General features: G+C 42.9%; 1 protein-coding gene across 2 annotated transcripts in view; it reads left to right on the plus strand.

Moving 5' to 3' along the window:
* The window catches only part of AFF3 (AF4/FMR2 family member 3), a 323,305-nt gene that overhangs the window by 237,141 nt on the left and 73,238 nt on the right, over positions 1–12,926 (plus strand). Inside the window, exon 9 of one of the 2 annotated variants that reach the window (XM_042040545.1) lies at positions 6,306–6,346. In XM_042040545.1, coding sequence (XP_041896479.1) covers positions 6,306–6,346 — 41 coding nt within the window. The remainder of the gene's footprint in view (positions 1–6,305; positions 6,347–12,926) is intronic. The other variant, XM_042040553.1, reaches the window with a different exon arrangement.

A 12,926-nucleotide genomic window follows, 5' to 3' on the forward strand; every position in this document is an offset into this window, starting at 1 on the left:
AAAGCAGAGGAGAAAGAACAATGTACGCCAAGAACATACTAATAAAACTCCAGGGTGAAAAATTAATACCGAGGTGTTGAAAGGCCTCAGAAAAATCATGAAATCCAGAAGGAGTTTTACAGTTTCTTAAAAGATGTGGCTCTGATGATAACCAACTCCAAAATGGGAAGAAAGGGAGACCCCTTTAAGTCTTACAGCCTGTAAATCTTAAATGAATATGAGCCAGACAGTGAAAATCACATTCATACATTCATATTGCAAATTTACAGAGAAACACTCAAGCTGCAGTTTACAAGTGATTTTAAATCCCTCAGAAATCCACACTGGAAAGCAATCCTGAAACAAAGCCCCTAGGAACAGTGAGGAGTACAGAATAATGCAGTGAGAGAAGGCATGTTAGGAATCACTTATGATAAATTGCCTGACCTGATCTCCTCGGGCAACTTCTTGTGGCCACAAGATACTCATGGGCATTTAAACAGAGCAAGTCTGTGGGTGCAAGAGGCTTTCATTACTTCTGTTTTCAGCCCTGATGAGCAGCTCTGCACTCTTCAAGGAGAACACTGAAAATTGGAGAGGGTTTCAAGACGAGGGAGAAAGATGCTTAACTCGTTGGGAAAACATGCCCTGGAGCGAAAGATATCCGCACAATGAACTGAGCTTGACTGAAGCAGGGCTGCTGGCTGGCTGGCTTGATCACAGTCTATAAACACCTGTGCCGGGAAGGGAGCTGGGAGGCTGCAGGGCAGCTCTGTCTCACAGGCACAGGTCTAACTTCCAGCAAAAGAAAGTGTTTATAAACTCATCTTAACATGGAAGGTGGAAAACTGTGCATGTGGTTGGACTGAGGTGGGTTCACAACCACAGGATTATCCAGAAGGTTTGCTCTGGGTCCACAACAGCACCAAGATTTGAAGCAGAAAAAAAACCAGTCTGCAGAGTCCCATCACCCAAGTTAAAGCATGCAGGCAGGTTGTGCTCTTCACAAAAATTTATTCCTGGCTTCACTAGCTTAGGAATAAACTGCATTTAAGCTAAAAACAAACAAAACCTTGTGAAATAAAAACAGAATCAACATGGAAGACATGTGAAGAATGAAATATGAAAGAAGACAGATATAAAAGTGTTTTTCCTGGTTTGGTTCCCAAATGGCAGTATATAGTAATGACATCTTTCCTTAACCCTGGCTTGGAAAAAGTATGTCTACAGCTCATTAACTGCAGTCCAATATAGGGTGACATCCAGCACTCTGGGTGGTTGCTAACATGAGGGCTGCTGACTTGGAGCATAAATGGTTCACTGCACAGTTCCAGGGCAGCACCTACCACCCAAGGAAGACAAACAAGATGCTCTGGAAGCTATGGAATTTACTCATGCACAGGTAGCATGTATTACTTCACTGTCACCAAAGAAATGGTTCAACTTCTCACCACGTGCACACCTGTGCCATCTCAGTGAAGTCTCTGGTGTAGCTTGTGTAACTCCATACAATCACTGTAACTGAGCTCTCTCGCAAAAACAGCAGTTAATCCACAGGACGGGCAAGATGGAAAGCAAAATGTCTGAATCTGCCAACAGCCAGTTTACTGGCTTTGATTTGCCAAAAGTTGCTGTGGGTGAGGTATAGGAAAATGCATCTACAGTCAGCCCACAGTGCCTCCAAGACAGTCTTCCAAGCCCAGCAGAACATACTTCAGTAGTTCTCATTTGTTTCTTATCCAAAAATGCCTGTGAGCCCAGCAGTTTATGAAGCAATCCTTTTGCAACAAATTAAAAAAAGAGGGATTTCTGGGAGCACTCTTAACACTCCTGGATCTCCATCTCAATAGCTGTATTCAACCCCTTCTGCTCACTGCTCAGTCCCAATTACAATGAGCTAGCTCACTGCTCAGTCCCAATTACAATAAAAGTATTTAATTTCCTCTCTGATTTCCCTTCAACAACAGATTGCAACTTGTCACACTTCAAGCTAATTTTGGTAGCTCATTTAACACACACAGAAACCTGAGTATGTTCCCAAGCTCTGGCTCATTGCAATAAAGGATGGAGAAAGGAGATGAAATCTCTGGAGACTGAGAACCCAACCATGATTACTGCTGGCTGAAAACTTGTTTTGTCCCAGTAGTCTTGGGGTACAGCTAGAATATTTCATGAATGATTAATAGGCTATAGGCAGATCAATGAGAGTCTGCCCGAAATGTATCTTAACCAACTCAGCTGGGGATCAAAGAAGTCTAAGCAGCCAGTGTCCTGTAATTTGCAATTCTTGATGTAGTGAAACAGCATAATTCATACTCATTTACTGTGGCTGGTTTCTCTAGCCCATGTACCTGAGACACCTGAGGGGTTTTTTTTCCCTTCCCTCCTTCCTACTCAGCATGTAAGTTATTATGTGGTGAGTTGGCCTCCAATATCCGTGTTCATATTGAGGAGAACTTTCCTCCGTTAAGTAGCCCCACTGATTCCAAGAACTGAAAATTCAGGATTATGTTCATTGCTGGTTAACATTCTACCACTTATCAGGAGAATATTAAGCTTCCCTTTATATAAAGCACTTTTTAGTGCTAAGTCTTGGAGATATTAAAATTCTGTTGGCAATATCAAAATTACTTCTTATCCCCAATTTCTATAACCAGCATAGTCACTTACTTCCAGGAATAATAAAGACTGTAGACCATATTCTCAGCTTTCTTGGTGGATGATGAGTTGGCCTCAGTAAAGTTGTTAATGATGTAAAATAAAATGCAAATTAAATAGCACAGTCAAAATGTAGCTATTAAAAAAATAGTCATGTAGGCATTATATGATATGAAGTACCACCCCTTTGCTTACATTGTTAGATAGATAATACCAGCATATTAGAAACATAATAAATCACAAAAAGCTGTTTCTATAGCTGTGAGTTTCTCAAACTATGGGTCATGACTCTCCATGGGGATTCACGAATGAGTGTGAATGGGATCACAAATGGTTAGCAAGAAGTGAGGGCAGATATTTCCACATAAGTTGAGCAGCCCAGTCCTGTGGCAGGGAGTAGAACAAGAGAGAAGACTGTAATTAGTGGCTGCAAGTATTTATACTTGCTAGGAAACTGCTAACTACCTTTAATTACAACAGCTCACTTTCTCCAGGAGAGGGGAGCAATATAGGCTAGAATTAAAATTGCTGGATAGTTGCTAACTGCCTTTCATTGCAGGCAATAGATCTGTTTCTCCAGGGAGGAAGAATAAACTTGCGACTGGATCTTATTCCCCATCATTTAGAAATGGGGCCATTACCAACTCAGGGGGTCACACAAATATGCAACCAAACACAGTTGTATTTCCAGACCGTATAAGAAAGAAATCAATAGTCTCATTTAGAGAATGTGTGACCACCAGGCAAAGACTTAGGTGCCCCCTGCAATCTGCATTGCACCTCAGTGAAGAAGGATGTTTATTAAAGGACTTAAAATGAGAGGGTAATTGAAAAAGTAGAATGATCTCACTGAAAAACACTTGTACATTTCTATGTCATCTGAATCCACTTTCTTGTCCAAAAGGGATCATCTTTCCAAAGCTTTCAGCAACTGGATGCACCAAGATGGAAACTGAAGATTGGCACACTTACAGAGGCTGCAGTTCTACAGTGTCTCCTGGCTCGGTTAGCACACCAAATTGGGTCAACACAAGGGACCTCTCCTCTTCCCTCCTGAGGACAGCTTTCCTCAAGCCTGGAAGAAAAATTATCCAGCACTTCTTCCTCTCAAAATTAGGGATTTTAGGGAAATACAACAGTGACATGAACCCCACATCCCATATTAGGGGCTTTTAGCATCATCAAAGTTCATGTTTCCTTTCTTGTGGTCTCTGCAATATCCACAAGGCCTGTGGCTGCGGAGCAACCTGTCTCCTTCGATGCCTTCTGGCTACCAGAGCCACCATATACCTTTTTCCAGGAGTGCTCTGCAGCTCCGGAGAGGAGTGGACACAATGTCAGGTGGAAGTGACCTTGCTGGTGGACATGACCTTATGTCAGCAGCAAAGGTCTCCACTGCACACTACCCCCCCAATACCATTCCGATTCTCACACTGCACTCTGTGGTGTGACACACTCTCCGTGGGGAAGCAGCTCAGAAAAGGGATCTAGGTTACAAATAACACAGGGGAAATTAGGGGGGGGTAAAAAAAAAAAGAACAAAAATGAAGGAAAATTGTTATTTTTCAACTGAATCAATTTTCTAACCTGTTGTACTGCACAACCACATGAGCACCTGGGTGGCCCAAGGCAGGAGTGGGAAACATGAGAAGTGTTTTCAACAGCACTGCCACATAGTGGCTGCATGAGGGAAAGACTGGCCCTGGCTGCTGGTGGGGAGGAAAAGATGACCTGAACGGTGTCTACACAACTTGGCCGTGGAAAAGGGCTCAGATAGTGAGAGAGGCTCCTGAGTTTTGCAGACAACGGTGTAACATAGTGCAGGCTTCAGCATGGAAGTTGGGCAGCTTGAAACTCAAAATGGCCATAGCCTCCTGCTAGTGAGAGTGATTAGGCATGGGAGCAGATGAACTTGTGTTGGCCCAGGGCGTTAAGAAAGAGTTTAAGCCATAAATCATTCTAAAACCTGAGGTTTGGGTCTCCCCTGAACTTGTGGGCAAGAATGTGTGGTATGACATTGTCCTAAAGAGCCCCTTGCAGAGGAGAGAGGAGAAGTGATTCCAGCCCACAGGACTGGAGAGTGGCTGCACTCTTCAAGGCCTGAAGCCAGTGGCATGGATAGTTTTGTATCCAAGAGCATGCAAATAGTATGACCTATGGGAAACAGCGAAAAATACCAGACTCACCATATTATTTTCCTAACACTAAAAACAATGTGTTCATGCCATGGGAAAGCTCCTACTGAGCTGCTGGTACCTTCCAAGCCCTTCCCACAGGTTCTCTGTCCACTGCAGCAAGTCAACACTAAGGAAAAACCATCCTGTGAGCTATGCCACTGTGTCTTCTGACAATCTGGTGTGTGATACACATCAAACTACATCTCCCCAGGGAACTCAGGAGGCACAAGTTATTTCAGAAAGTACACAGAGCAGAAATCCTGCCTCCAAAATCAAGTGGAAACTCTTCCCACTCCTGTCAGATCTTTAGGGATCCATTCAGGGGATCTTTTCACACTTTTCTGTGAAATACGATGTAACTGCAGCCACAAGTCAGGTTTTATCAAGTTTTTCTTTGCAATTTGTCAGCAGCGTTTTTGCCAAGCCAAAAGGGTTACCTCCATAGTCTCTGGTGCTGAGCAAGATACCTGTAAGTCATCCAGCTTGTTTGGAAATAGAGATGCAGTCCCCAGCAGGCTGATAAGTCAGGAAGAGCAGTTTCAAAACGTATTTACTGGTAATTGCAATGAGAAAATATACTTTTATTTTCCTGCCCCTTGACTCTCTGTACTGCTTAGCTCTGTGTCCCTTCTGTGCCATGTGAAGCACAGCCTGGACAGGTGCAGGTGGGGATAGGACACTCTGGCCATGTCCAAGTGGAATGGAGGCTTTAAGGCAGATTTTCAAAACATTATGGATTTCATCTTTGCTTAGCAGCTGATTACTGTGCCATGAATCACACCACTTGAAGTGATTGAAAAATAATAATAGTAAAGTGGCAAACTAGCTCAGGGATAGGCTTGGGGGTCCTATTAAACTTGAGAAGCTATGATTTCTATTCCCAGACCTGGTGGTTAACACAAGAACAAGAACCATGTTTCCCCACCCCATCCAAAGAGTTGTACTAGGCAAAAACTGAAGAGCAAACCAGCAAAAGGTCAATCCTGTACTGAGTAGGCAAATGTTGCCAGCAGATTAACATGGCAGCACTCATGAAAAGTCTACAGCAGCTCTGGCAAGCTTTGCAAAACTTATAATTCATTGCAAAAGGAACCAAATATGTGATGTTTGTTTCTGTGGAAGAATGGGAGGAGACTAATGGTAAAGGAGAAGGAGTGGGAGTGTGGAAGCGGGGAGAGGGGAAAGCAGAAAACCGAGTCCTGGCGAGTTTTCAGGGACCTACAGAAAAAATTGTCTAAATAGAGTAGTTCAGACCTCAAATACTGTGTGGTGCTTTGACAATCTTCTGGGTTTTGGCATTTTAAACAAAGTGTGTTCTTACATTTACTAGGCTGGAATGTCCATTTGACTATAGACTCTCTGCTACTTTGCTCATACTTTAACATTTTGGACATGTGACAAAAATGTGTGTAACGCATTTTTTAAAGTGTTGATTGTGCTCATAATTTTCAAGTCAGAATATAAAATAAACATCTCTGCCCTTTCTTCCAGCAGGCAGCACAGAGATCTGCTCTCCGCGTTCTATCTGACAGGTACATTTTGTCATTTTTATGAACTATAAATTGCTTTATGAAACGTTGAGCCCTATTTATTGTGGCATATAACTCATAATCGGATTTTGTCCCCAAAGTATCTGTGAACTGGGATGTTAAACATTTTGCATGCTTGGATTTGTCATGCATGTGTAGAGTTTATTACTGCAAAAATTACAGTCTTGTTGTATTTCATACAGAGTATGCAGAATCCCTTGTTGTGATACCAAACGAGAGATAAGAAACTTACTGGAGAAGGCATGAATGATGCAGTAAATTCTGAGCTTAGAGTTTGCTGAGATATATCTGAACTCATTTCTCAGCAATAAGTACTTCATTTATTCCGGGATGTTCTCTTTTGACTTTTTCCAAGTCCTTTCCCTGGGAATTATTCTTCCTTTGATGAGATTCTCTGTATGTTTTGTACACAAAAACAATGCCCTTTTTTACCCCTTAAGTTTTAAGGGATTGGTATTTTGGAGGAATTTAATTAATTTTTTCACTTCTTCTGGAACTGCAGCAGTGCTCCAGGCAGATAAGCAGGGGACCAAATCCTTAGTGTTCAGGTTTTACTCAGCTCTTTTTCAAGCAAAAATCTATTAACTTCAATGGGAAACTTGCCTGAGTGAGGAATTCAGGATTTGGGCCATAGTAAATGTTATAGTTGGGTTGTAGGTCTGCACAGGTATTTACCTTAAATGACTTTTATGAAAGAGGATTGATTGAAATATAAGGTAGCTTTCTAAGACGGTTCTGATTTCTTTTCCAGTTTTGGGAAAGGGGGTAGGGAAGGGGGAGGAGACACTGTACATTTTAGTGCCTGTGAAAAAGAACTAGCAGATTTACATTTTTCCACAAATGAGGTACTGTGTCATGCAGGCTGACACAGAGTAAATTTCCCCATGCCTTGTTGGCAGCCCCCTCTGCTCCGTCTGGCCCCCAGCCCCCCGCCTCCCTGGGAATAAGCGGTAATTGACTCTGGAAGCCAGCTCAGGCCAGGATTTCTCCAGAGCAGAGCCTGTCACTTAGGCTGAATTATATGTTGTGCATGGATGAATAACATTTCTCTCTGCTTGGAGGCTAAGATGGCCAAAATTATCAACCTTCCCTCCCCAAGTTTACAAACAGCGTTTTGTTTAGAATTTTTTGCCCCCCTTTAAGGAAAAAAAATCCTGAGTCAAATGTATGGGATGTGGGTGAAATTGCTGGCACAGTTATAGGGCACAGAAGTATTTGCTGTAACTGGAATGAATGCAAAAAGAAAGTGGAGTTGGAGTCAAAAGAAAGTGGAGTTGGAGTCAGCATCATGCCCCTCTCCCTGGAGGTGTGCAAACTCACCCCAAGGCAAAGCAGATTTTGCACTTGGTGGGGACAATACCGTGACCAAAGGAAACATGGGAATTTTTTTCACAGCATCCTCCCCCTGGGCTGAATGAGGAACATTCCTGCAGGAGTGCTCCTGGAGGTAATTAACAAGACCCAAACCCCACAGTTTGATTTCTGTCTCCCCTGGAAAGAAAAGTGGTGGTGATGGATCAATGTTCCCTACCTCATCAAAGGTGGTGAGGGAGCTGGGTGCAGGCTGGCCTCATCCAAAGGGCAGAAGGGCCTCAGTATTAATAACCATCACACCTCAGATTTAGGATTTATGACCAAATATTTCCCTGTCTGCCCCTAAAAGCATGCTCAGGGTCTACAGCTTTCCAACCTGCTCTGCAAATATTCAGCTGCCAGGGCACCCTCCTTCCCCTGCCTTCTGGAGGGGGTGCTGGGAAGGCTGGGGGTGCACCCTGGGGGTTTGCCTCCCTGCCATCCATGACCTCACTGCAGCAAGCAAATGGGAGGGCAGGGGGCCAAAATTCCACACTGTGACAGCAGTTTCTGTCTCCTCTTGGCTAGAGTGAGGATGCCTGTGATACTGCTGCTCATTAGTTGTGTCCCAGTAGCAACTCAGAGCTCCCAGTCACACACCAGCACTTCCCAGCAACAAGGGAGATGGCAGCTTACTATAAAGCTTTCAGTAATTTTGCCCTTTTTTTTTTTTTTTTAATATTCTCCAGCAGTTCCTGCTGCAGTTCTTGCTTTCAGGTTCTAGTAAAGAGGTAACAATTAGCTAAACTAAAAGAGGAGAAAAAAACTAAAACAAAAAAGAGAGTTTTTAAACCTAGCCATTGACTTCTGTAGTGCATTGCACTCAGTCTTGTTTTCAGAATGACACAGTAACCCCCAGCAGATTTATGTGCAAACACAAAGATTAGTGACCCAGAAGCTTGACTGAAACAGCTTTTCTGCTTCCAGAAGACAGGTTGCTCTGCACATGCACTCACTATTTTGTCAGCAAAGATGCACTGGCCCCATTAGCTTTTCATTCTCTCATGAAAAGCCCTCGGTGTTTATTCACTACAGCTTGGTTTTAATTTTTTTGTGCTCTTCAGTAAAGTGGTCAAACTATACAGATAACTCACTTTCTGGGACAGAGAAGAGCAAGAACTTAACTCATATGCCTTAATGGTATAGTGCTGGCATATTTTCAATTGTCTGACTCCCATATCCACTGCCTGAATAGCTTTCAAATGAAGAAAAATTCCTGTAACTAAAATATTCAGTGTGTTCTGTTGTTATTTAACAGTAAGCAGTGTGGTTAAGCCAGGTCTTAAACCTGCTTAATCCCACTGAGCTAAATAGATTTTATTATTGACTCCCATGGTTCCAGAACTCTGACCTTAAGGCTGAAGTTAAAAACTAATTTTTTTTGCAGTCTGTTCCACTAACCCAGAAGCTCTTGCTTGCTGGATACATTTGCAATAGAGAATGTCCAGCTGTAAATTACAGCTGTTTGCAATCCTACCCAAACACAACACTCATTATTATTCTTTTGTTCTTTTTCGGCTGAAAAGCCCACCATGAGGGAGACCGTACAGTACTTAATCCACACATTAAATTTATTCGCAGCTCATATTCATGTGCAAGATAAGATTTTCCATGAAGTCAAGATTTACAGTGGTCCTAGGGCACTTTTACTCCCCTGGTTGCTTTTAATTCTCTGTGCCGGAGTGTAGGCCAAGTGGGTCTGCTGAAGAGTTTTAAACACTTGGAGGAAACTGCTGTACCACTGCTGAATTTCCTCTCTGGTTGTAACAAGGGAAAGAAAAGTCCTTTGCTGAGTGCTTGGGTGGTACTTGGGAGATGTGCTGACTTCACAGCCACGGTCTGCTCTCCTTTCTGTGTACTTGTACTGGAGGATGCAGGCAAAACCCACCAGCTCTGTCCATAAAAATCTCAGCACAGGCATTTAAGGTACAGGCAGAGCGGAACCCACTCATCTCAGGAGCCATATGGCTGTGCTGGCAGGCCAGCCACGCCCAGCTGATAAGCCCTGAAAAGAGTCCAGCTCAATAGCTTACACTCAGCACCTGCGTGATACATATGTGTCGTCCAGACCTGAACTGTGAAGCACGGGCTATGATAAACTTTTTAGATTTACCAGCTTGTGCTGTTCACAGAGTAGGCATCTCAGCATCAGCATCCATTTGTCAGTGGAGACAAGCCCCATTCATGATGGCTGGTGAGCTTCACAGCCTGTCTTGACCTTCAGTCTGGGCAGGAGGGATAGTGCTTTGCACTCCCATGTAACCATGCCATGCCGTTGGTTAGGACACCAAAATGCGGGCTGTACCAGAGATGAGGTGGTTTACCCTGATGGGACTGGCCAGTAGCACTTAGGATCCTGAAAGGCAAACAAAATTTTCCCCTTCCCCTCTGGAGAAGTGAAGAGTTTGGGGAGCTGAGAAGCAGCAGAGCCTCACATCTGTGGGGAGAGACATTTGCAAGCAGAGATGCTGCTGCACTGCCTCTCATGGCTGCATGCATGCATTTAGCACTGAGGTGCAAGAGAAATCAAAAAGGTTGACCTCGGACAACCCAGTCCCTTCCCCTGAGATTGTAAGCAGCCACAAAATTGATGATTAGTCCAGCAGGATGTGTAGCACAGCTCTTCTTCAGACAAAGCCACACTGAGATACACTATTTGTGTTAGGAGGCCTGGGGAGGCACTGCCTGTAAAATATTAAAGCAACAGTAAGAGGCAATGTAGATTTTTAATAGATCACTTAGGGCAGGCAAGGCAGCTGTCCAAGCAGCCTTAAAACTTTTTGTGGAAGGAGACAAAGTTTTCTTGTTCTCAGGTATCTGCTTGAGCTGTGATTATGCAAAGCACTTAAACTTGTGATACCCTAAAGTAAGTAAATAGTCCAGTGGCAGCTAGCAAAAATACTCATGTGCTTCATGTCACTCACATACTTACTGTTTGTGTTGGACTGATGTTTTCGATAACATCGCCTTTCACACCGTGAGAGTCCTTCACATGAGAAGCTACATCAGTCAGCTTATCAGTGAGTGACTCAGCTGGCAGGCTGGCCAGAAAGGCTTCATGCGGCAGCATTGTGCAATCAGTGAGAGCCGAGGGGAAGCCTTGGCTTGGGACAGCTGATCTGGGTCCCAGCAGAGAGTGACGGAACTGAGATCACAGGCTCCACAGGAGTCAAAAAGGTTGGCTGGAGAAGAGCCTACGCGCACAGTGCTCACTGCCACAGAGGCAGACACGCAGCTCTCACTGTTAGCACATTGCTTAAACTTCCTGGATTATCCTTGAAAGGAAAAAGAGAATACCTCTGAGAGAGAATATATGGATTTATCATTTATGTCTTACATGAAAGCTTGGCTGTTTGGAAATGCTGGTGTCTCACACTTGCATCCCCCCCTCCTGCCCCCCGCCCCAGTATAGAGCAGCTGCTCCTTGGAATGGTCTAGAGTTTCTCACAGAAACTGCTAGTTCTGCTAGTCACAGAACATGGAGGTGGAAGACTAATGATACATATTGTATATAGGATACTTTTCCCAGTATTGGAGAATGTTGTGAATTAGTGAAAAAGGGCTTTAGAAGAAGAGTCTGTGTAGACAGCTTAGAGTGAAAAGGAATAGGTATCTCTGTAAAACTGGGACTCCATTTCCCTCTATTTAATTTGTGAGCAAGACCTGTAGCGCTCACTTTTTTGCTGCTGGATGTTTTCTCATACCTTGACTATTGTTGGTATTTATTTAGAATTGTTCTACCATAACACCAAAGATGTGATGCGGATGTACTGCTGTGTGAGAAGGTGGAGCAGAACTGTCCCAGGGAACTGTAACAATTTTGAGCCCTACTAAATACTGGAATTCCTTTGATGTTTAAAGACAGAAAAAGAAAAGTTAAGATGTATTTTTTTCTTCAAGGACGTGATAGTGTTTTGCTATCATGGGAGCCAAACATTTCCCACCTCCCTATGGGCAAACTCGTGCATTTGCTCCCCAAAGATATCTGGGAGAAGACAATCAGTTCTTGTTCCCAGAAACGTCTGCATTTTGAAAAAAATATCTATCTGCTAGAAGAAAGGTCTGACTAGTAATTTCTCACATATTTTCTTTGACTTCCTTGGTCTTTTAAGAAACATTGTGAGTATAATTACAGCGTGAATGTGGAAGGTAAAAATGCAAGGTGTAGGTCTGCGGTCTTTCACATATTAGTAAGGAGAAAACAGGTCCCATTTCTGGCTGGCAGCATGAAGAATATGCAAAGTGCTATTGGGAAGAAGAGTGTATATGTGTGCAGCATATGAAGTGCCTCAGCATATGATTAACCTCACCGGGTATGTAGTAAATAGTAGATAACTGTGATCAAAAAAGTATTCATGTGATTTATCAAACTGAGCAACTGTGCATTTTGCAGTGAAGCAGGAGGTCAATCCTGAAATCTAGGGCAAGTAGAGCAATAGGAAATTGCAGGGACTAAGAAGTTAATCATACTGTTGGACTGCTTCCATCTGGTTTTGAAAGACGGAGTCAGTACAGTGCTAGCGAGGATGCTTCACAGCAACAGATCAGGAATTAATTTTTTCAGCAAATCTTCAGCTATCATTTGTGGTAACACAGGCTTATAAAAATGTAATTTAATTTCTTCGGAATAAATCACATAGGACAAGAAGTGTGAGAGTGTTTTTCTAATGTGTGTATCTGAGGAAAATATAAAAAGTGTGAGAGTAGGAGAAACAGGAACAATCCAAAAGGAAACAAACATTAACAATATAGAACCTGGGAGGCATGTGTGGCTATCCTGTTAAATCGTGCACATAATTTTCTTTGAAAAATCAGTTTGCAGTTGGGAAACTTCTACATTTTTATGACTCTTGGAGGCATAATCTTGTCTAACCTGTCTGTCTATCTTCATAAATGTGGATAAAAGGAGCACTGACCTAAAGTTTTATGGAATTGATGCTCTGAACACCATGTCCATATATCATGAGTGTGTAGCTATAGGCAGTGAGTTTGTTAATGAATTCTGTTTTCCTTGTTATCAATACTACTTGTGATATTTCAATGAGATTTGAACACTATGCTCCCTCTGGGCAATAAAAGTCCCCCTAGGCAATGAACCTGTTGTAAAACAAGGGATTTTAACCCTGAAAGTAATTCTTGTAGCTAAAACTTGCTTCATTCAAAGAGGTGGGAGAACAGTTAGTTGATAACATTATGCCTTTCTTACTTC

Source organism: Corvus kubaryi, unplaced genomic scaffold (assembly GCF_017639235.1).
Source record: "Corvus kubaryi isolate FWS band 111438036 unplaced genomic scaffold, C.kubaryi_AGA036_p1.0 133, whole genome shotgun sequence".
NCBI lineage: Eukaryota > Metazoa > Chordata > Aves > Passeriformes > Corvidae > Corvus > Corvus kubaryi.